The sequence below is a fragment of the Chamaea fasciata genome, unplaced genomic scaffold, assembly GCF_029207755.1.
Source record: "Chamaea fasciata isolate MVZ Bird 193981 ecotype frontalis unplaced genomic scaffold, bChaFas1.0.hap1 SCAF_3, whole genome shotgun sequence".
Classification (NCBI taxonomy): domain Eukaryota; kingdom Metazoa; phylum Chordata; class Aves; order Passeriformes; family Sylviidae; genus Chamaea; species Chamaea fasciata.
Genome location: NW_027094088.1, coordinates 107,990,114 through 108,013,436, shown reverse-complemented (window position 1 = coordinate 108,013,436; position 23,323 = coordinate 107,990,114). Strand labels below are relative to the sequence as shown.

Sequence of the window (23,323 nt, the reverse complement as noted above, 5' to 3'; positions counted from 1 at the left end):
ATAATTACTGCGTCCTTCCTGGTATATGCCTACACATTGCTATTTTTAATTTCATAACATAGTTTGATGTTTCAGGCTACAACCCTTACACTTTTTACCCGCATCTGCTGCTACTCTCTGATACTATATCAGAATACTATATATTACTAATATATACTATTTTAAATAAGTATCAGTAGTAGTTATTGGTTGTACATGATTTTATACCCATGTATCTCAGAGGATCTACAACGGAAGATGCTAATTGACTTTTACAAGGTCACTTGCATGGTTGGAATCTTGTCTTGGATTCTGAGGCTGTATCTATGTGCCTTTTTTTTTTTTTTTTCTAATTTTTTTAAATGTCTGATGAAATCTTAACAGTGTCTATTCTTCCAGATTCTGATGGCAGGTAATTCTCTTCAGATCTGAGCATCTTTAAAGATGCAATGAAATATAGATCACCTTCTGGGACATGTGATATTTCATCTAAAACAGGGGGCAAGCAAAATTCTTTGCTTCAATGGACATTATTAAATTGCTTTTTGTGTTCTCCCTTTTCTTTTTCTAGTTGCCCCAAAGCCATTTGATATATTTAGACTCTGAAATGGAGGAGAATGAGAACTAAGATGACAGGCATGAACAGCTTCACCTTCCTTTTCCCCCAGCCTGATGAACTTTGCTACCTGTGTCTATGCAGACCTGATTTTACTTGTGGTTTAAAATCCACACTTCTTGTCTGTTCAGCAGTAAGATTCACTAATTGTGAATTGACGGATACAGAATAAACCCCTACCACATTTCAGGCTGGATGATTGTCTGTAAAGGATGGTTGGACCCCTAGTCTCCTAAGAAGATATGTAAGTGGCATGGGAAGTTTGACTCGCTCCAGAGCTGTGGGCCTCTTAGGTTAAAGGAAACCAGCTGCTCCTACTGAGCTAAATTATCTTTTGCTAGTGATAATAGTAGTAGGAACAGATCCTCTCAGCATGCAGCCCAGAGGGACACTAGAAATACTCCCTCACCACTAAAATTACCTGTGGCCTTTTTTTTGTTGGTTTGTTTTTGTTTCCTTAATATTTTCGGTGCGGCTGCTGCAGGCCCAGCTCCCACATGGGGGTTCTGTGTGGTCACTGCAGCCCTCAGCAGGGCCTTACCATCTGCTGGGATATCTTCTTTGTTCCATATCACATTAAGTTAGAAAGAAAGCAGGACTGTAGTCAGTGCAGCAAACGGCAGGGAGGGCCAGAAGTGGGGATTGGGCCATTAGTGAGGGACAAGATTTACTGGTCAGCCTGGCAGTGGTAAGTCAATGGTTGGACTCAGTGATTTTAAAGGTCTTTTTCAACATAGGTTATTCTATCATCAATCTCTGCTCTGAATGGCATCAGGCTCCACTGGCTTTCCTCTCACAGGAGAAAGGGAAGGTTTGAAGTATTTTTGAGAGGGCACGACTCCTGCCTTCTTAGCACCCGACTCAGCAGGGTTTTGGCTGGCCAGGGTTTTAAAACTCTTTTCAGATCCCTTGTTGAGGAAAGGAGCCCTTGCTCCCTATTGCTTGATCACTCTCATTCAAGTACACCTACAGGACCTTAGCCAACAAATTTATTTCTATTTTTATTTTTCTTTAACTGCTATTTCCCATCATCTGGAGTGATAGATCATTATCAACCTACATTATAGAAACATTAGGATAAAGCATGCCACCCTGCTTGCATGTTATTTTATCTTAAAAGCTTAAACTGTTCAACAGAGGGCAACGAGGAATGTCTGCTGAAATACATTGTGTGATAAACATCCTAATGAAATCAATGCAGTTGTTTCTCTCTCTGATAAGGGCATTTCTACTCCACTGTAGGTCACAGAAAGTATTATGCTAAAAACCACAGAAGTGAGGATGAAGCAAGTTGCTTTTCAGCCAGCTGTCAGTTTTCAAGCTAAAAATGAGATTTAAAAATTTAAATCCCCTTTCATTTCAGGTTTAACACATTGGGTTGCTCATGTTCCCTTCAGCCTCACTGTAAAACTTTGGAGGAAGGTTTTTTCTCCTCAACCAAACTGATTTTTCTGTCCCCGTCCCCAGTGCAGTTATGCATGGAGACCTTGTACCAGTTGATCCCTGTAACACAGCCACCCATTACCAAAAATTCTTGCAGCATTCCTTTCCAGAGCAAAGCACGTAATGCTGATTCATGTCAGCATTTTTCCAAACATTTTTATGTAGCAGTTTTCCTGCCCTTGCAGCTGTGTAGGTGCTCCTGAACTGTTTTCTGTGCAGCTGTTATGTATGGGTGAAGGATGGAAGGAGCATGCACAGCAGGTGAACACTGAGGGCAGCACATTTGAGGTAGAGCTGCACCTTGGCTGGCTGGGAACAGGGACAGAGTGATGGTCAAGGTGTCTGTTCACACAGCAAAAATGAATTGTATGAAAGTGGCCATGAGAAATTATCCAGGAAGTAATTGTCTCTCTGCTGCAATAAAGAAGAATTCAGTGATTTCTGGCTACCCAGCAATGATGAGGCTCAGTTCACCAGCTGGCTGAGCAAATTTGGTTTATAGTCACTGTGAAGAGTCAGACACATCCAAAGGATGATCTGCTCCATCCTGAGGTACAGGTCAAAAGCAGATTTGTTCTCTGCAGTTGCCTATGTCTCTCCACTTAAAGCAGAGGCATGACATTACTTAAGACTTGACCCCAAATTTTATCATGCTAAAAACTGCTTGACCTGCCTTGTCATTCCTGGCACACGCTGGCCCCTTCACAGACACAACCTGCTGGTTAACAAACCCACAGCCCTTAAGCCCCTTCCCAGGGATGTCATGGACTTCTAGGGTGATTTTTAAGTGGAAGAGAGAAGTACACAGAGCACCCAAAAGGGAACCAGAACCATCTGACACTTCTTTCTGATGACTCTGGGCCTGTGCCCCTACCCTTAACAGGTTTGGGTTTCCAGTTTTTAATAAAAGAAACAAGAACAGATGAAAAGTGTTTCAAGAGACTTATATATTGTAGTATTAATATCAGAGAATAAGAGAAATGTCCCTAGAAGTAAATCAAATTAAGGAAGAATTCACAAGGGTGCAATAGCAAAGTGAGACTGCCGTTAGAGAGCTCTTCTCTTTGGAGGAGCTTCTGGCAGTGCACAGGCTGTTTCTGAGTGGTGCTCCTCACTTTGTTCCTTCAGTACCACCCTGTCAGGTTTTCTGAGAATTATAGTGTGGTCAGCGTTGGAAGGGACCTTTGAAGGTCACTTAGTCCAGCCTCCTGCAATGAACAGGAACATCTTCAGATAGATCAGGTTGCTCAGCCACATCCAACCTGGACATGAATGTTTCCAGGGATGGGTCATCCACCATCTCTTTGGACAAGTGGTCCCTGTGTCCCACCACCTGCAATGGGCATCTCTGACAAGGCAAGGGAAGGAGAGAAGGGAAGGCAAAAAGGCTCTGACTTCATCTTCTTCTTCCCTTGCACATCCCTCTGGAAGTAAATATAAGATAAGCCCTCTCCCTCCTACACCAGCTTCACTTCTCTCCTAGACTGTATTTCATCTTTACATCCTTTGCAACCCTCCTTCATTCTTTGTCCTATCTTCAACCTCTTCATTGCTCAATTGATCCCTTCACTCACAAAGTCAGATACCCATTCAGTCCATCTCAGATCCCGTCCCACTTCCTTTTGGAAAAGAAGAATAGATTAACTGCAGAGCTTTGTCCTCAGATATCCTGAGCAGCACCCGTGCACCCAAGGAGACAGTGGTGTCCTTGAAGTTGATGAGCAATACCCACGTGGGCTGTGATCACTCATCTCCCTAGGTGGGAAGGGTGCTGGAAGATGGGAGGGTCACAGAGAGCACAAAGAGAACTGCAAGCACTGGGAGACAATTTTGGGGTACAGCTGGTCTCTCTGCCTTTTTCTTCTCTGCTCTCCATCAGAAGCAGGACACAGGCACAGCAGAGAAACAGCTTTGGTACGGACTGTTCAGGCAGGTGAGCTGGTGTCTGCACCCCAGCCCCACGAGGTGGATGCAGGGGTGAAGGGCACAGCTTCTTTTGGATGCCCAGCAGCCTGGAGATGCTGGGATGGCTCGCTCAGGAGGAAAGTGGGTGGCTAGCCCAGGTTGTTGTAGGTGACACAAGTTCACCTTCCACAGGAGATCTGTGTCAGCAGGACCTCTGAAGTCGTAGGCTACCCTGGGTGCGTAAATCTCCCAGGACAGGTATTAAAACATGACTGTCCTCTTATTTTCAGCAGGCACAGAGCCCCTGCTCCCTCCTCACAATTCACTGTCCTTGGAGATTGTGCTCTGCCCTGCCCAGGATCACAAGTCCTCGAGGCAGCACCTTGGGACCAGCCTCTGCTTTTCACAGCCTGTCCCTGCCAGTGGAGGAATCACAGAGGAAAAGGTATGGCTGCATCTGGCCCCTAAATCCTCCAGGATGAAGTATGATGGTAAAAGTAGCCAGTGCAGAGCAGAACTTTTGCAAGGAGATGCCAAGTAGGGGGAAATCCAAGCTCCTGTATTGCATGGTAGAGCTGTGACTCTCCACCTATGCAAACTGGGAAAATATTAAACCTCTGTCAGTTGCTAAGTCATGAAAATGGCCTAGGTACAATTAAAAAAAGAAAAAAAGTTTTGGTCTCTGTGGTCTTGCCCACAGCTACTCTTCATCCCAAAGGATTTTGTTTGTGCCAGGGAGAAACACATGAATGAATCACTGACAGCAATGCCTTGAGGGAATTGCATAAAACACCAATATTTGGTTAGATACAGTTAAACACTCTCACTGACATATGCAGGAATGTGTTTGAAGAATGCAATTACCATCTCTCATGTTTGGCAGTCTCTATGAATCTACATCATGAGTACTTATAATCAATGAATACTCTGTATTAATTCTGATTTCCTCCACAGCTTAAGCACAATATTAAAAATGTTCAGAGGAAAGGAAGAAAATTGCAATGAGTATTTCAAAAATAAGAAATGTTTTTTCAGTGCAGACCAGTGGTCCATCTAGCCCAGTTGTCAGTCTCTGTCCATTTCTAAACTATGATGCACCAAGACAGTGTCTTCTACAACACAGATGGAAGATGCCTTTAGGAGTCTCAGAGTATTGTTGATTTTCCAGCTCTTCAACCAAAAAAGACATTAAATAAGCTGATTGGAAGGAGGAGAAAGAACAGAACTGTTCAGTTTTTTGAATAAATAAATCCTTCTCCTAAATGCAGTTATTTGAATTATATTAGCAACAAAAAGTAAGTGAATTCATGAATTAAAGCTACTTTGTACTCCAGTGAAATTCAACAGTTTTGTTATCTCAAGAGGGTTATGGATTTCTCCAAAAGCAGTAAACAGGACAACATTCAACCAAAATTCCTTCTATCTCTGGAGAATTTTTAATCTTAAGATTTCTTGAGGTCCATGGAGATATAGATTAAACAAGATCATAATTACTAAATTTAAAAAGACAGCAGAATACACCAAAAACATAGAAAGCCTTCTTTCTTGTCTTCTTTCCATATCAGCAAATGCAAAAGACATAAAATTGCTTGAAAAACTTATACTCCATGAGCCCAACCTAAAGAGTTTTTTTGTGGATGAGAGTGGGATCCAGTGACTGTCCCTAACAGGAGATTTTAAAGGGAAGACACAGGTTTTCACTGGCATATTTGTGGGCCCTCTTGCTTTGTGAGCATCCCACTGTGTGCCTTTTCTAGTTGCTTTCCCTGCACCACTTGAAGTCCAATACACAGAAGAAACAGGAAGGAAAACTGCCAGAAAGTGAAAGGGATTGGATTTGCCTGGTTTTATTACTTCATTTAAAGTAAATGTTAAGAAACAAACAGCAGAGAATAAAAAGTGAGCAGTAAAGCTGATCCACAGGAATCATTTAAGCTCTTGCAATCTGAAGTTTCAATAATGACACAGAAAAGGGTGCTTTTTTCTTTTTAAATTATGTTTTAAGTTGGCAAATATCTCTTTAATTTTATCTGTGTGCTCATCCTGTTTTCTCCAGGGACTGGTAACCAAAGTACTGAAACACTGCAAAAATGTTCTATCAAAGGCAGGAAGAAAAGAAGTAACTGAGAATCAGACAGAGCCAAGTGTGTTGTGACAAGATTTTGAGGCTAGAATGGTTTTGAGGTTAATTTACAGGTAACTGGATTAGCTAAGCCCAGCCTTTGAATACAAGATGCTGCTGTGCTCTTATTCAAGTCCTAGCAGGGACTTCTACTCTCACAATGCTCAGTAAGATATAACAAGGCACTGCACAAAGCAGATACAGTTGAGGACACTTAAAACTCATAGTTGAAAACTCCTCTTTTCTAAGAGATAATTAATCAGTTTTCCCTTTTTTTTTTTTATTATTCTCAAATTTGGCATTGTGAAGCAATTTCTCTACCGTGAAGCATCCCTCCCTTCTCTCCAGCACACACTGGTTTTTAATGAGTTTGGCCATTTGTTAGCTGGAGACAGCCAAAAAAATGTCTAGTTTCAGACATTTTCCTTTTTTATTATTTTTTTTTTCATGGTGCTGGATGAGGATCTGGGAAGGGGAAGTGGGAATGAGGCATTTAAGTAGGCCTGTGTTTATGCATTAAAATCTAACTAAAGCTGGGGTTCTGCTGTCTCCCACCCAGGGGACCTTTGAATTCAGTACATTCATAGAGATTTTTGATGCCCACGTTTGAACATCAGCAGGTAGCTTTTATATTTGTAAATTCTGTCTCGAGGTCACCTTGTAATGAGCTCCCTTCATGGTAAAATCTTGTGTTCTTAGTAGCCAATAGAGATGAAGGTATTGTCCCGTGAGGTTCTCTAACAAGTCTTTAATTCATATCCCACTTAAAAAAGTAAAGCCCATATCATCATGTGGAATTGTTCAAAAGCATGTAGGTGTGGTGTCTGGGAACATGGTTTAGTCGTGGACTTGGCAGTGTTGGGTTAATTGTTGGACTTGATGTTCTTTCCAACATGAATGATTCTATCATTCTCCACTTTGGGCTTCCCATTGCCTCTCATCACTGCAGAGCTCTTACACTGGAAGTTTACTGACACTACGAGGGTTGGGTTTCTGTATTTTCTCACTCATACTCTGTGGGAGAGGGTGTCTTGCACTGTCTCAGCACTGGGCACATTGCAATGATAAACAAGTGTTACACAACAGGGTGAGACAACCAGGAAATTTTACATCCCAAATCCTTCACCTAGAGATTGCAAGGGGTGCCACTGAACAAGGTCTGCATTGCCTGAAAAATTATCTCAATGCAGCCTCTGTGCTGTGGAGGACTGGCAGGACACAAACAAAGTCCAGCAGATGCTGAGGTCTCAGTTCAGACCATAATCACTGGTCACCAGCGAGGTTCTGGCAGGGCCCAGAACCCTGCTGTGGGAGGTGCTGTGCAAACACAGAGCTGGAGAAGCTGCTCATGCTCCACAAATCTTCCCATTCTGGTTCTGGACTTTCTTTAGTCACTGTATTTCTCAGTGTGAACTGGTGATACTGCCAAAGGAGAAATCCCTTTCCTCTCTGTCGTAAACTTGCATCTCCTCCCTGCCAAGCTGGGAAGTAGCTGCTCCTGGGGTGTGTGGTGAAATGGATTGGAGAAACAATCCAGGTTTTTGCAAACTGAGCAGGAGGGGAAAAATAAAAAAATAAAAAAATTAAAAAAAAAAAAAGGAAAAACAAAGATTTAATCCCTCATCTCCTCCTTGCTGCCATATGGCAGGTTTCTTTAATTTTCTCTGCTCAGACTCCCAGCCTGATGGCGATGTCAGCTGTGCCACACCTGAACAGCTCCATCCTAAAGGTGGCTGTATTTCACAGCTGAGTATTTGTCCTTACTCTGGGTACACAATCCCGATTATCTTCAAGGAGAGTTTCTGATTTGGATGTGCCTCTTCAGTCAGAACAAAACTCAAAACATGAGAAGCCACAATTGAAGCTCTGAGGTCCTGAGTCAGGCAGCCTAACCAAGGTGTCATGTTGGAAATGTCAGGACTACTGTGAAAATGTCAGGACTACTTCACTGCCTTCTATAGGAAAAGAGGAAAGCAGGGCACCTCTGGAGGGCAATTTTTATCTTAAATGGACTGAATCTCATTCTTAGGGATTTTAGTCCTCCTAAAGCCTACAATACCCCAAAGCCTAGTTTATGTACCTTCATAAAATGCTTAAAGTTGGGTTATAAGTGTTCCGAGAAGTATACATTAATGTAGTGCTGCTGTTAAGAATGAGCTCAAGATATAAAGTAAGATAAATATTTAATTACTGTGTATATGCACTTCTGGAGAAATGCAGAATTTCTCTGTAAATAATATTAGTAATAAAAGCCATCTTTTCAACTTATTTCAGATGTTTCCTTGCAATACATCAAAGCTTTTCTCCCCAAATATATATATTACAATTACTGTAATGCAATGGGTGTTAAAAAACAAAAAGAGTTTTTCAAAATCACCTGCTGTGTAAAGTGATTTTTCAATTTTATATTAGTATAGTCAATTTGGAAGGGTTTTGGTTCTGGCAGAATAGGAAGGATTGGACTTTTAATTCTAAAACAAAAATGTTGCAGATGGTGAGACCTTGTGGTATTGAGCCACCCATGGATTTCAAGCAAATATTTAGGGAAAAATTCTGATAGAGTAAGCCAAAGAGCAATCAGATGGTAAAGCACTTCCAGATGATGGAATTTCAGCATTTGTCTTCTGAGCACTCTGCAAAATCTCTGTCTCCCTGCTGCAATAAACTGCCAATATCTGGCAATCTATTTTGGACGAGGATGGCATTTAATTCCAGTTCCTTCAGTGGGAGCTAATTCCTTATTCAGATTAATGTGTTTTAGTTCTTTTGCTACTGTCTAATAATAATTTCCAAAAAGAGTTTTTCAAAGCCCTGTCAGAGATTTGGAGTGAGAAAAAGTTGCAATGGACTTGAGAAGGAGCCTGGATTTTCCCTGTGAAATTATTCTGGGAGGTTTTTCTCATGTCAGTGCAAACACAGATTATTCCCTAGGATTTTTGGAAAAGCTCCACCTGACATGAGCCTTTTCTGTAAAGATTTCTAGATTTAGCATATCCTCATGCTTACAGAAATTTCATGGAACTTTTTTTTTGGGTGATTTGAAATAAAAGTATAATGGCATTCATCTCACCTATTTTTAACCATCTGAATGGTTAATGCATAACATGAAACTGTTTCTCTGGTCCATGATGTCTCTGAATGGCGAGTTTCTCCTGTCCTAATGTAGATGTTTAGAAACACTGAAATTAATTACTCCTGGATGTTCACCCTTCTATCCTCTGGTTGCACATCAGGCTCACTTTAGAATAGATGCTGAATAGAAAAGGGCTCATAATTAGAGGAAACAGATGTGCTGCTATTATGACTCTCTGCATGAGCACCTAGAAATTTCTCCAACACAGACCGTCATTGGGAGGATCACATCCTGAAGACCAGATCAGGTCCCATCCACTGCAGCAAAGGCCCTGATGTTGTGGACAAAACGAGAAGAAATGGCTTGACTCCACTATTGTTTTCACAAACATCACCAGCCATTTCCTAGACAATCGGTCTGCAATCATATTCAAGTTGGACAAGAAATAGTACGACATGATCCAGCTGAATATTTCATAACTGTCCTTTTCAACTAAGTTTTAGGACCCTCTGCTACCATAATTTTTCCCTGGCACAACCAGAATACAATTAAGAAATGACAAAATTCAACAGGGACCAAATGGAGCCAATTTGTGATATTAGAGGTATGAGGATTTTTAAATTTGAAATGCTGGGCAACAATCGAACAATGCACAACATGGCAAAAGGACTTTCATAAATCCTCCAAATCCAAACCAAATCTCTCATCAAAAATCCACAATCAGAACAAAACTCTGAAAGAGGACTTCTTTCATTCTAGAAAGATAACAAAAGGAAAAAAGAATGGCAACATTCCATCAAGGCTTCCCTGACAATTTAGCATATGCTCTGCAGCCTCCAAAGCACTGTTCAAGCTCTACACAGGGAACTCTGTGCATCCTGCTGAGCTTGATCAGCAGGAAGGTGAAGGAGGAAGGAGAACATCGAGTACCGAAATCGAGTACTATGCAAGTACACACTTGCAAAGTAGTGTCAGAGTCAGAGGTAAAAGTAAGTGCCCTTTCTCTGGGGGCTGCAAAACTCCAACTTCAACATCATCTTTTTTTCTTTGACCTTGGTCATGTCATCTAAGCACTGCACCTTCACTTTGAGACTGGCAGTACTCAGCTAACAGGAATCAGTTCCTAGGACCCTACATTGCTCTTTGGGCACCAGAATGCAAACAAAGCTCTCCAGAAAACGGCATGGTTTTCTGCTCAGCTCTCTAACTGCTCTGGATTTGTCTGTGTAAATTCTGTGACTCAGCTGCTGCTGACATGTCCTCCTTGCTTAATATTGTGAACTTCACTCCTGTGCAATTCAATTCTGTTTCCTGATAATTAATAGAGATGTTAGATGAGACCAGACCTAACACAAATTCTCCAGATACCCTGCAAGATACTTTCCATAAACTTGTTACATTATCATTTATCATGATTCCTCGTTTACAATCTTTCAGCCAGTTTCCAACTCACATGACAGATTTCCCATCCAAGCCAATCTGAATTAATTTCTCCATTAGTGTTTCCTCATAATCCCGCACAGGCCAGGGAATGGGTTAGAATGACCTTTTAAACCTTTTACGAGTCTGACCTCTTGATGTTACATGGAAAAGGCTCATAAAACTCCAACAGCTCTTTGAATTTCTCCCACAGCACCTCAGCCCTCCTTTATGATGGGAGAAATCAATATGAAGAAGTCACAGCAGAATATGAATTCTTTAATGCATAGCCCTGCACCAAATCCAGCATTCCACATCCCAAACTGCTCATTTTACCAAACAACATCTGGAATGTTGTCCTTTGTGTCCACTATATCCTCAGTGAGGAGGTTGTGCGAAAAGCCAATTCAAACGGTTTAGGCGTGAACCTGAGTTTTTTGAGCTTCATGCCGAGCTATTCCCTATCCTGGTTATCTTTTTTTTAGCTGCTCTGAAAGAACTGAAAACACATCCCATTCTGCCTTATTTTTCTTTGTTATTTCTACTACTTTAAAATGTAATTGGGTTTTCCACAGTGAAAGTATCAGAATAGTTCCTAAAGGAGCTTTGTTCAGATCTGTTAAGCAGTGACAAATGATCTGATTTAACTTGCCTTTTGAGGTGAATGTTGTGATGAAAAGACCATGAATCTAAGGCAATTACAGCATTTGGCATTTTTATAAGACAAATTTCCCTTCAAGGATGTCCTCTTTCTCCCACTTCTAAAATTTTGAAGTAAGAAGATGGTAAAAGTTGTAAGCATACAAGCTGTATTCATTTAGGAATTAAAAAAAACCCCACTTTGTTCTTTAAAATTGAATTCCCAAAACCAAAAATGAAATGCTTTATGATAGCAGGGGACCTCTTAAGCTTGTCAAGCTTGTGAAATTTATTTTTGGGTATATACCTAAAGCCTAATGCTTGTGCTAATCTTGAAGCCTGGGGAAAGAAAAGAGTGGAGAGACATTTGTAAATCTTCAGAAATGTTCACATTTCTCTGCTGGTGTCCCAAATTTCAATGCCATTTACATTACAATGACAAATCTGTTGTGCACCAACTGGGTGACCAGTGTTTTCTACATGCAGTTGGGAAATCAGTTATGGACAGGAAAATTAACGTTAGTTAACAAAGAACCACCACTATTAGAATACTTATTACCACATATTCCAGTCCCTCCTGAAGAAAAATAGGTTTGTCACCTGAATGCAAAAGTCTACATGGTGAAAACTCCTTTGGAGGATATTTTGTGCTTATCTGTGGATAAAACCTCACTCAAAGAGTCAAGAACTTGAACAAAATGAACTGTGAATTTTAGGGGAAAAATGCACATGAATATTTCCATGTTGCATGAACTCTTCCCTGAATTTGTTAATATATTTGTTTAATGTATTAAAATCCGCACCAAGAAATCATTCTGGAAAATTATTAGGAAAAAGGTGATTTATATTTTAGTCATAGATTCTGTCAAAAAGATGGAATTGCATAGTGAAATACTGCTAACAACATCTTTCTTCTTAATGAACTGCACAATTTTTTACAAACTAAACTGGCTTGGAAAACTGGAAGCCAGGATCATTTGTCCCTTTAATACAGTGCCTTGGTCTTCAGTGTAAAACTGCATTAATTAGAGCCAGAGCACTCTCCTGGTGGGTAAATTTGTGTGCAGGGGCAGTGGGCTGTCCTCAGTCAGCTGGGTGAGTTTATTTTGCTGCGATTTTCCTTCCTTAAAGTTTGAACATGGGAAAAAAATTTCTCTCAAAGTGACTTTGGGTTTTTCCCCCTCCCTTATTTTTTAATCTAAAGTATAACATGATAGAAAAATATTTTTTGAATCATTTTGAAAGACTATCTAGAATGAACCATTTTAATACAGAAAAAAAAGGGGAACATTTTGTTAGGGGCATGTCAAAATGAAACTACGAGAACCTGACCTTATCCTTCCATCCTCTAAAATGAAATTCGGGGCAGGGTGGACATTATTTCAGAAATTCTTTTAGTTTCAAGAGTACTGTAACTTCAGATAGAAAAAGATGCAGCTAAAGAATTTTTGGGCCAGCCAGGTCATGCATGATTTATTTCAGGTAATTCAGCATTTAGAACAGAAGCAGCAAAACCCTCCACGGCCACCCCTGAATTGTAGCACTCTTTAGGAAGCTGTTGACACGTGTGCAAAAATGCACCACACGTGATAAGAATAACCCCTCTCCGTCAGGCTGACAACACCCCTGTAACACTGGTGGAAACAATTACACGAAGTGTAAGAGAAGCAAGACCTTGTCTTACACAGGGGCAGCTTTTCTGTCTTGTTTCAGTGCCAGACTTGGGCACCAGGGTTAAGTGTCCCAGAACTGGCCCTGTAGGTGGTGTTTATCCTTAAATATTGTGAGAGGATACATGTCAGATGCTTGGGCTTCCCTGTGGAAGTATTTAATGGGGCCTCCCAGGTCTCCCACCATTAGCACAAGGAAATAACTGTGGCAGACTGGAGATGGATCTTTAATCCTCCTTGCATACCCTTGCTTACACTGCATTGCACTAGGACCCTCAGTGGTGGGTGTTGCCTTAAAAGGCGTGGGGCAGGAAGGCAAGACTGCTCTTTACCTTCTCAGATGCCCTCAGCACATACAAGCAGGCTTTAGGGCTTGTGTAATTTTTAAAGAAGAATTGTTCTGCAAGACACCAAAATATTTGCCGTCATATGTACTCAGGAAACGTTACACACATGTAGTGCCAACTAAGCTTTTAGCTCTAGACCATTATCAGACCAAAACATTCTGCAGATTAGCCAGCTAGTGACATGCCAGTCTCACAACCCATGATCACCCAGCAGTCCCCTGGCTGTGATGCCAGTTTGCTGGCAAGGGTGGTCTGGAGGAGGGTGTGTTTGGTGGCAAAACATAAAACTGGGAAGAAAAGCTGATCTGGCCAACTCACAGCTGTGAAGGCTGTCTGGTGTCTTGCAGAGCTGCTGCTGGGCATGCAGGAATGCTGTTGTGTCAGAATTGCGTACCAATGTATGAGTGGTGCCAAGGAGGAAAAAAAAAATTCAGCAAAATTTCATACCAAAGCTGCCACCAGAAAAATAATTGCCAGTTTTCCCTTGAGCTGATTCCACAGTAAATCTTTTCAGATGGAAATCTTCCTGCTGCCACCAGCTCACACTTGCTAGTGTCATCAAAGATCTCCAGCACTTCACCTTAAGCTCCTGCTCTCTCAAGTGGCCTGACCAGTGAAAAAGTGAGGCCAATTCACACCCAGTGAGTCCAGGGCTAGGGCAATGACACGTGCCACTGCATGTGATCATCTCTGCAATGCTCAGGAGCTCAGTCACTGCTCTCTCCCTTTGTAGGATGCTTCACAGCCTCACTTCCAAGAGTTTCCTTTACTGCCTATTCCCAACATTAACACCTTGCCTCTTGGTAGGTAGGAAAAGAGAGAATAGGACAAATCCAGTGAGAAAAAGAGATATGAAAGACTTCATAGCTTGTTCCTCCGGCCTCTCATTGTCTTGTCCTCTCCTTTCCATCACATGTAGTGTCTGCTTTCCCACATTGTTGAAGGCATTCATTTGTATTTAAAACTGTTCTACAGCTCAAGTCCCAGCCACATCTCATTGTTTGCATTATGAAGTGGCAGTGGATGTGGGGCCTGCATAAATTAAAATCTTTCAATACTAATATGAGATCACAGTTTCCCCAACTCAATTCACTTCTCTTGGAAAACCAGTCAGTAGGTTTTTTACTCTGACCTCTGTAATAACCACTGCATAGAAGTTTTCGCTTAGTGTCTGAAGAGGTTTAATACAGGTTTTGTTCTTAGATTACTGTTTTGCAAACACCTACCACAGCCTTACCTACATCCTTTGCCAAATAAGATATGCATGCAAATGCATACCCACATATGCATAAAGGATGTTAAATAATTTAAAAACTTCTTTTTGGCTGTATTTATCAATCTAAGTTTGTCCTTACAAGGTTTCTCTCACTTCTACCATAGAATAGATATAAGGATCTCTCCTCTCCTCTCCTCTCCTCTCCTCTCCTCTCCTCTCCTCTCCTCTCCTCTCCTCTCCTCTCCTCTCCTCTCCTCTCCTCTCCTCTCCTCTCCTCTCCTCTCCTCTCCTCTCCTCTCCTCTCCTCTCCTCTCCTCTCCTCTCCTCTCCTCTCCTCTCCTCTCCTCTCCTCTCCTCTCCTCTCCTCTCCTCTCCTCTCCTCTCCTCTCCTCTCCTCTCCTCTCCTCTCCTCTCCTCTCCTCTCCTCTCCTCTCCTCTCCTCTCCTCTCCTCTCCTCTCCTCTCCTCTCCTCTCCTCTCCTCTCCTCTCCTCTCCTCTCCTCTCCTCTCCTCTCCTCTCCTCTCCTCTCCTCTCCTCTCCTCTCCTCTCCTCTCCTCTCCTCTCCTCTCCCTTTCTCTGGGAATATGTCATGTCTTATTCACTACTGCTAATCAATTTTATTCCCCTGCCTTGCTAGCTGGTACCTGAATTTGTTTTAACTCTTGTTACAGGTATCAAGAATACCAATCTGTTGTAAATCTGAAGACAGAAGTTCAGAACCCTCCAAAAGCTCATGTAGCCAACACAATAAGGGGCTACAAAGACTTTTTGGGAAAACATAGGGATGACTGTTATAAGAAGATATCCTGTCATTGTAGAAACATTGGCAAGCATTAACCAAATATTTAGTAAAGGAACTAAATGGTTTTTTATGTCCACAGAGGACTATTGTTCTAAGGAAAATGGCAAAGTTCTGCTGGGCTTTCTCCCTTTGGCAAGCAGATGACATCTATCCCAGATCCACAGGGATAAGCCATTATTACTAGCAGAAGGGGTTTGTAATTGCATCTTGCTCTTCTCTCCTCCTAAACAACCTTCCAGTTTCTTCTTTATTATTATTCACATCAAGGCCTGGCACTGCACAAAAGGCCATGTCCCCCTGCAAGTGCTGACAAAACTAAAAAGTGGAATAGCTGGGAGGGAAAGGCACAAAGCAGACAACAAAGGTCATCCAAAAGGTCAATGGAGAATATTTTCTTTGCAGTCTTCTATATGGCCAGAGCTCTCAGCTGCTGGATGGGAAGGAATGAGCCCCACCCCCAAGAACTTACTCTCTAGACCCCTGGTCAGCTGTAGGTGAAATGTCCCTCAGAGATTGAGAAGGAGTGTCAAGTTCTGAACAGAAGAATGGCAATTCAAAAAGAACACCCAAACCCTTGTTCTTGCTTTGCTAGGTCTCTGCTGCCTTTCTGCTGTTTGTTTACATTGGAATGGCTTATCCTGGTACGTGTTAACCCAGCTTCATATTCCCGATGCAGTCAGTGCTCATAGTCTGGCCTTGCTTTTACAGAAGAGAGTTATCTTAATGCCTGGTCTATCAAGTCCAAGGAAGAGACCTTTCCTAATGAACTAAGCAAAGGAAGGAGTGGAGAATTCTCCTAAAAATTCATGGTAACACCTAATTTCTTGCCCAAACTGAGCAGACAGGCTGTCTGATCACATCCCCAAAAACTGATATCTGCAGACACATCTCCCAGCAAAGGCACAGCTCCACCAGTCCACCCAGGTGAGGAAGGTCAAGAGCCCTCCCTGGTGCTGCTGGACAGTATGGAAACACTGTTGGAAGAGTAAAGGTGTAATTTTTCCCCAAATTAGTTTTCCAATCTATGAGCCAGGAGATGCTCCTAGGCTTCAAACATTTGCCACTTTCTTTCATGCTTCTGAGCAGCTATTCTGAGCTCAGCCTGCCCAATCCTGTCTTCATCTGCGAGTCTGAGATGAAAACTATCTGCAGCCTCCAGCCTCCCTTTTCTGATCTTCTCCCTGCACGTTTTATTATTTTGCTTTGACTTAGTAGCTTTTTTCCAGCCATAGAGAACTTCACAAAATCCTGAGTCACATGTTTGGATTGGGAGAGGTGGTATCACAAATGGGTGCAGAGCCACACTGCCTCTAAGCAAGCATCTTCTCACTGGAGTTAGGGCAATCTTACACTCTAACTGGTTTTACTGAAGGGTTAATCAGTTTGTGGATATTATTGGTGCATAGATGCCTACTCTGATGTAGGTGAGCTCTGCTTTCTTATCTTCTCCGTCCCATAGAGTGGTCCCCCTCAGGGACGTCTAAGGACAGACTAATCTTAGAGCAGTCAGAAAGACTCCACAAATGCAAATGGAGCAAGACTCATTTAAAGTACAGCTGCTAATGTGAGAAAAATTGAAAATCTGGCCAGTAGCAAAACTGCAATTAGAGGTTTCACGATGTTAAATGAATGCAAGGAACACTTCAGCTTAAGCAAGAGCAGATTCAATATCTAGCTGATGTGTTTGTCACAAATGTGGTAATAGAGATTTCTGGTTTATTGGCTGCTATTTCACCTAGTGTTCATAAATGTCTGATACTTAATTAATTGAAGGCAGTATTACAGGAATCAATCTGCTGACAAAGGTTTCTTTAAATTAGCAATTGTCATATTTATTTTGTTCTCAGACGGGCAAGTTCTCACTTATTATCTTTTCTGAGACAAACTAGCAAATAAACATGAAAAGAAACAAAGAAACAGTAAAGATGAAATACCTGAAAAAAGTTTTTATGCTTTTTCCTCCCCTTCCATATAAAGACTGTGTTCAGAAATAACTTTCATTATTTTTGTTTGGGTTTTTTGTTTGTTTGGTTGGTTTTTTATTTCCTTTTTGTTTTGTTTTGCTTTTTGGTTTTTTGTTTGTTTGTTTTTTTCCTGGAATAGGACAGCAAATTTTCTGTGGTTATAGGCGAATCAGGGTCAAAAAGCAATATCTTCCCTCATATTTCATGGTACACAAGAAGTAATCCTCATGGAATCAATAATTCTGTTTATACAACAAATAAACTGTGCCTCAGACCACATTCTGGCCCTGGAGGCAGGGGCACAATGTGCTTATTTCTAAGAACACCACACACCATCATCAGCAGGATGGAGCGGATTTACCTACCCGGAGTGGACTCTTTCCCATGCTGTCTCCCAAGTCATGCCCAGACACTGTTCTGGAAGCCTCAACTGACAAAAACAATGCTGGCATTTGCCAAAACTTGAGATTTAACAATTTGATGACTGGTAGTGAGTGCTCAGTGTAGATTTGCCCAATCTGTGCAAGTTAGGGCACAGTCCGGACCCCAAGCACAGGAATATCATTTTTATGTCCTACACTGAGGAAAGCATGAGCAATGTTTCTCCAAGAAGCATCTCAAAAGTTTTAATCAAGACTTCACATATCCAGCTTTGTTTTCCTGCTCTGCCACAGTCTATCTGCGTGACCTTGGGCAAGTCACTCTCTGGCTGGGCTGCAGACTGCAGTGAACAGGCTACTGTGTCCCCAGAGCAACGGGAGCTGGCATTTTCCTACAGCCTGGTTCACCTGCATTTGCCTACAATGCCCCTGAGTAGCCAGAGTGGATTTTAAACCCTTCTCAGGCATTTGAAAGCATCCTGCAGTCTGTGCTCTGAATGTGAGTGCTGTGTCTTTGCTCCTTCTCTGGTGAGTGGAGAGACCAAGTTCCTGATTTAAGGAGGGATAGTGAAAGTAGAAGTATTTAGGGCTATAAGTTCTTCCAACACTACAGCAAGTAATGGTTAAACAGTTATCCTTCACATCCAGATTTCCTCAGGAAAAGCCAAGCAGTTTCATCAGATTTTGCAGCCCGATAACAGCTGCTTCAAAACTGGAGCAGTTTGCTGAAACCTGCTTGAGTGGTTCCCACAAAGTTCCTGTGGGAAACCTGCCAAGAACTCACCCCTTGCCAGCCTTCAACCAGCCTCACCTGAGAGGTTTGAACTGATTTGGCCTCCATCAGGACATGAGAAGAAACACAAAATGAAACCTTCTCACAAGGCTTGAGGGAAATAAAAAACTACAAGATTTTTTTGCAGCTCCCAGATGGGGCAGGAGTGGAACAGCCCAAAGCTGTCATTGTGGTTCCCAGATCAGCACAGTTTGACACTTGACCCATGTCAGCTGTAAACTAAACACATATGGGGCACCTTCATCGTAAGTAGATCCCCTTGTTGCTTTTGGAAGATTTTTTTTTTCAATTTGAGGGCATTACTAAAGGAACAAAACAGAGCAAAACCTACCAGTACTAACTGAGCAACATGACCTTTGGGAAAATGAGGCAACCTAGAAGATCTTAACCTAGAAGATCCTGGTGGATCCTAATAGTGCAGGAAAGTTCAGCTGAGGAGAATCCCAAGGGCATGGACCAGTGAATGTGATGAACACTGGCCCACACTGAATAAGAGCAGGCAGATTTGGCCCTCTTGTTTGCAGTCCCATGAGGTTTAACCGCAACTTTTTCTTAATGTCACAACTCAAGTATGAAGAAATATGAAACCTCACAGATACAGCCATAGGAATTGTTTCCTTTTGCTGAATATCCAGAAACTCATCTACCCAAGTGGGTGCAGCATCCGAGATGTTTCTGGTTAAACACAATGAGACATCTCAAAACGAGAAATACAGGCCTGAGTTTCCACAGCCTTTGCTCAGAGGTGCAAAGAGAGGGTGGTCAGTAAACAGCTTGAGAGCCTGCATTAAACCAAGATTTTGCCCATGCTTTGAAGGAGATCACGAGACGTTTCCCACAACTTCCTAACCCTTGGTAGATGGGACAACAGAGATGACATAGATAAACTAGTGAATTATTTTATACAAAACAGTAGCTTAATCCCAGCAGCTGGAGCCAAAGACATCAGAGAAGGTGAGTCTCTGCAGGCACACCATTGCTGAAGACCAGCCCAGGCTGACCGCAGCTCCTAAATAGAGTCCTTACCATATAAGAAGAAGGAAAATTGTGGCAAAGTGTGTTTCTCAGTAAAGGCAGGAACTCTCCCTACCCACAGAAATGTGTTGTAATTGCTGGCTTTTCTCTGAAGTGCAGTCACAGGCTTTGGCGGCTTTACTTTCTTTCACTGGGAAGAGGGCAGAAAGCTCTGTCCAGCTTTAAACTGAGTTATTTAAGGACATTTATTCCCTCACTCAGAAGATTAAACGCAACTCCTTGGGGGATTGAAGGTGGTGGGATGGTGTTTGGCAGTGCTCAGAGTTAGACTTCTACGTTTTAGGAAAATCTTTCTCTCTGTGTGAATTATCTGGCAATCCAATAAGTAGCTAATCCAGACCAAATTATCTTTTCCTTTGGTTTTATCTTTAAAAAAAGGAGGAGCTGTAGGCAATCTTCTAATGGAAAAAACCACATTGTAAGTGTCTGCATCCTAGTTTTGATAAGATCAGTTTGGGTTTGTCTAGAGAAGAAAATTAACTTGGACTGAGAGAGTAGGGTCACTATTTCTATATAAAGCTGGTTTATAACAGTGTTAGTCTAGAATATCAGTGTTCTCCATTGAATAACCTTAATTTTAATGCTAAAAATAAGCGAAATGTAAAGGATACACTTTAATTCTGCAATAGCGGGATTATTCTTGCAGTACACTAGAACATAAAATTTGTTCAGGGATATTTAGTCCAGAATGACTTGTTTTGCTGAGCCCTCTTTGCACTCAGGACTTTCCAGAAGTAGAAAGGACACCTTTTCATTTCCACACATTCAACTCAGGCAGCCACAACTCTGTACAAAGCAATTACTGTAACATCTACAGCCACGGGACCAAATCCAAGCTGTTCCACCTGGCACTTTTACTGAAGAAAAAAGACAATCAAATAAAATCAATCTGTGTCTCTGCTTCAGATTTTTTCAACAGGGACTGACTTTATGGGATCTTTTTCTGGTAAATGTGCAGTAAGAAACAAATTATAACTTCAGGATCTTAGTGCTCGTACTTGGAGGAGCATTCCTTACCCCCAAAGAACTCTTTGAAAAAGGGGGAGAGGAACCCCAGAGATCTCTGGTTTACAAGAAGGAGCATATCCTCTCCCCTGTGACCTGAGGCATGAGTAAATAGTGTCCTAGGGAGTTTGTTACACTCTGTTAAATAATTGCTGCCTCTGGTTCAATGCCCAGGGGAGCATGCAGGTATACTGTAATCCACAAAAACTTCTTTCATGAGCTACCTGCAAACTTTGTACCTTATTTACTCACAGCAGGTTAGTCCTGCTGAGTGGAATTGCTCCAGATGGGAGGGAAAGCAGATGGGTGCTTGCGTGCCAGGGAAATAGTCCTGAGTTAATTTATGCCAAATTTTTTATTCTTTTAATTGGGAGGATTGAAACTTCTTTCACCTTTTACCTTGTTTCAACTTTGCTGGAAGCCTCCAGCTGGTGGGATCCATCCCAAAACTCCAGCCCATCCATCAGCGACAGAGTTAATAATTTTACACTAAAAAAAAACCAACAAAAAAACCCCACAAAAAACCCCAAAACCAACCCACTTCCCTTCACCTTCTTAGGATGGAGCCAAAGAAGGCAGGACATCTGAAATTGCTTCTGGCCCTAACCTCCTGCTGCTCCTACAGCACTGGCAGGGGCAGGGTGACACAAGATTTCACTGTGCCTTTGAGGAAAGCTTTTTCTGGCCACATTAAAGACAAATTATCCCACCACAGCAGTGAGGCTGTTAAAGGTGATAGTGCAAACCAGCTTTCAACCCCCCACCGACCTCCTGTCCCTTTCCCCCCATGTATTGAACCTTCGGCATTGCAAGGTCTCCCGGTGCTCAGGCTCTTCACCGCTCCCTTCTTCTCCTGCTCCGGCAGCTTCCAGTCCCCCGCCCTCCCTCCTCACCCAGAACAAAAGCAAGGCACCGGATTCAGCTGCTTCACGAGGAAAGCCCAGATCACACACATTTCGATAGAGAGAGATAGATATGATTATATTTCTCTTTGCTGTTTAGGACAAGAAATGAAGTGCTGCCTCTTTAATTGGCAAAAGCATGCAGTAAGAGCATACCTTTAATTTAGTGTTGGGATAGCTCACTTGCACCCTGGCTGTTGTCTTATTGGAGAGGGCAGCCTGCCTCAGATCCTCTAGCACTGAAATAATATCATCCAGCACGCATTTCTTATCCTGATTTCTCAACACACACAGATGGGAAAAAGTATAATTATAGCCTTTGTAGTTCACCTTCATTTCCAGCACGGCTCGGTGGATCTGCAGGATCACATCAGCCTGATGCAAAATATTGCCTCCGGGTTTGGAGAGGAGAATCACCCTGCCATACCTCCCTGGGGTGTGCAAGTCCGAATACAGCTGGCTTTTGGATTGATCGAGGGAGAAAAGGCTGCTGGCTAAGCTCCTCTCGATCTTGGCCAGGCTGTGGCTGGGGGCTACCAGGCTCTCCAGGTCAGTGTCAGGCTGGAAGCGGTTGAGCAGGCTGAAGCCGAAGATGATGGTCAGGACTGCGGGCACAGTGAGGAAAAACACCGGATGCCTGCTCACGAATAAGCCCAGCTTGTAGAAAAACGACTGGAGCCCTCTGTGTATCACCTGCCGCAGCATCCTCCACCAGATCCAGCCTGCAGATGCTCCTGGCCGTCTTAGAAAGCACATGTGACATGTGTAGCTCCTTACCCCTTCCTGCCAGTTTCCCTTTCTCTCTCCCTCTCTCTCTACTACTCCTTTAAAAGACTGCAGCAAGTTGCAGCAAGACAGCCAAATATTGATCAATGGGGTGTGTGTGTGCGTGCGGGTGTGTGTGTGTGCCGGAGATGGAAGGGACCGGGCAGAGGAGGGGGGTGGGGGGGGGGGTGGGGGGGGTGTTCTTGCCTTTTTTTTTCCCTCATTCTCTCCTTTTTTTCTCCCCCCCGCTCTCCTCCCTCCCCCCAAGCCAGGCAGCATCGCCGCTCCCCTTCCCCTCCCTCCCCTCCCTCCCCTCCTGCCCGGTGCCCCCCTTTCCACCGGCGAGGCTCGGGCGTTGCACCGGGAGCGCTGCCGGCTCCGCAGTGCCCGCTCCGCTCCGCTCCGCGCCCCGCGCAGCCCCGCGCCCGGCCCCGCTGCTCCGGGAGGTGCTGCCGCTTTCCCCCCTCCGCCCCTTCACACACACACACACACACGGAATTCGCCGGGGCCGGAGGATGATGCTGCATTTTAACGTCCCCCGACCCCTCCGTGCCCCTCCCTCGCTCCCCCTCCCCATCCCCGCCGGTTGCCGGAGGAGGGAGAGCTCGGCCCGGAGACTTGGCGATCCGCTTTCCCACAGCAGCAGCAGCAGCAGCCGCCGCGCTCCACTCTCGTCCCACGGCTGCAGCATCCCGACGCCGCACTCCTCTCTCCATCCCCCGGTCCCGCGGCTGCTGCATCTCCTGGCCTCGCTCCGCTCTCATCCCGCTGTCCCACCGCATTCCCCCGCGGCGCTCCGCTCTCGGCCCCCTGTCCCACCGCATCCCCCCCGCACTCGGCTCTGTCCCATCCTCGCTGTGGCACTCGGGGGGCGGGGGACACGCTATACACGGTACACTCAGCTCCAGGTAAAGCTTCCATCCCAAATTTCCCCTTTCCCCTGTTTGCTGCCTGGGATCGCCCAGACGGAGCTGCCCCTTGCTCCTGAGAGGAGGGTGACCCTGGGAAATGCTGGGCACAAGGGGAGGAAAGGGAGAGGAGCTGCTCCTTTCTGCTGCCCCACACCCTGGCACATCTGTCTCGGCCAGCTGCTCTCTCAGTAGCAACCCAAGAGAGGTAGGACACAGCTCCTGACACCCTCCAGCTGAAAAAGAGGATTTCCAAGCAAAGACACCAGCAGACCATTACATAAGAGAAGGAAAATTCTGCAGCTCCTTCGGACCAAAGCAGAGCAGCAGAGAAATGCAT

At 43.5% G+C, this 23,323-nt stretch overlaps 1 protein-coding gene across 3 annotated transcripts in view; it reads right to left on the bottom strand.

Annotated features, from left to right (window-relative positions):
• The window catches only part of PTCHD4 (patched domain containing 4), an 81,916-nt gene extending 59,457 nt beyond the window's left edge, over positions 1-22,459 (bottom strand). The window contains exons 1-2 of one of the 3 annotated variants that reach the window (XM_066180022.1): positions 22,449-22,459; positions 21,467-22,016 (exon numbers count right to left, since the gene is read on the bottom strand). In XM_066180022.1, coding sequence (XP_066036119.1) covers positions 21,467-22,015 — 549 coding nt within the window. In that variant the 5' untranslated portion in view covers position 22,016; positions 22,449-22,459. Of the gene's footprint in view, positions 1-21,466; positions 22,113-22,448 lie in introns of those variants that run through there. The other 2 variants (XM_066180020.1, XM_066180021.1) reach the window with 2 other exon arrangements.
• Between the last annotated feature and the right edge of the window lie 864 nt (positions 22,460-23,323).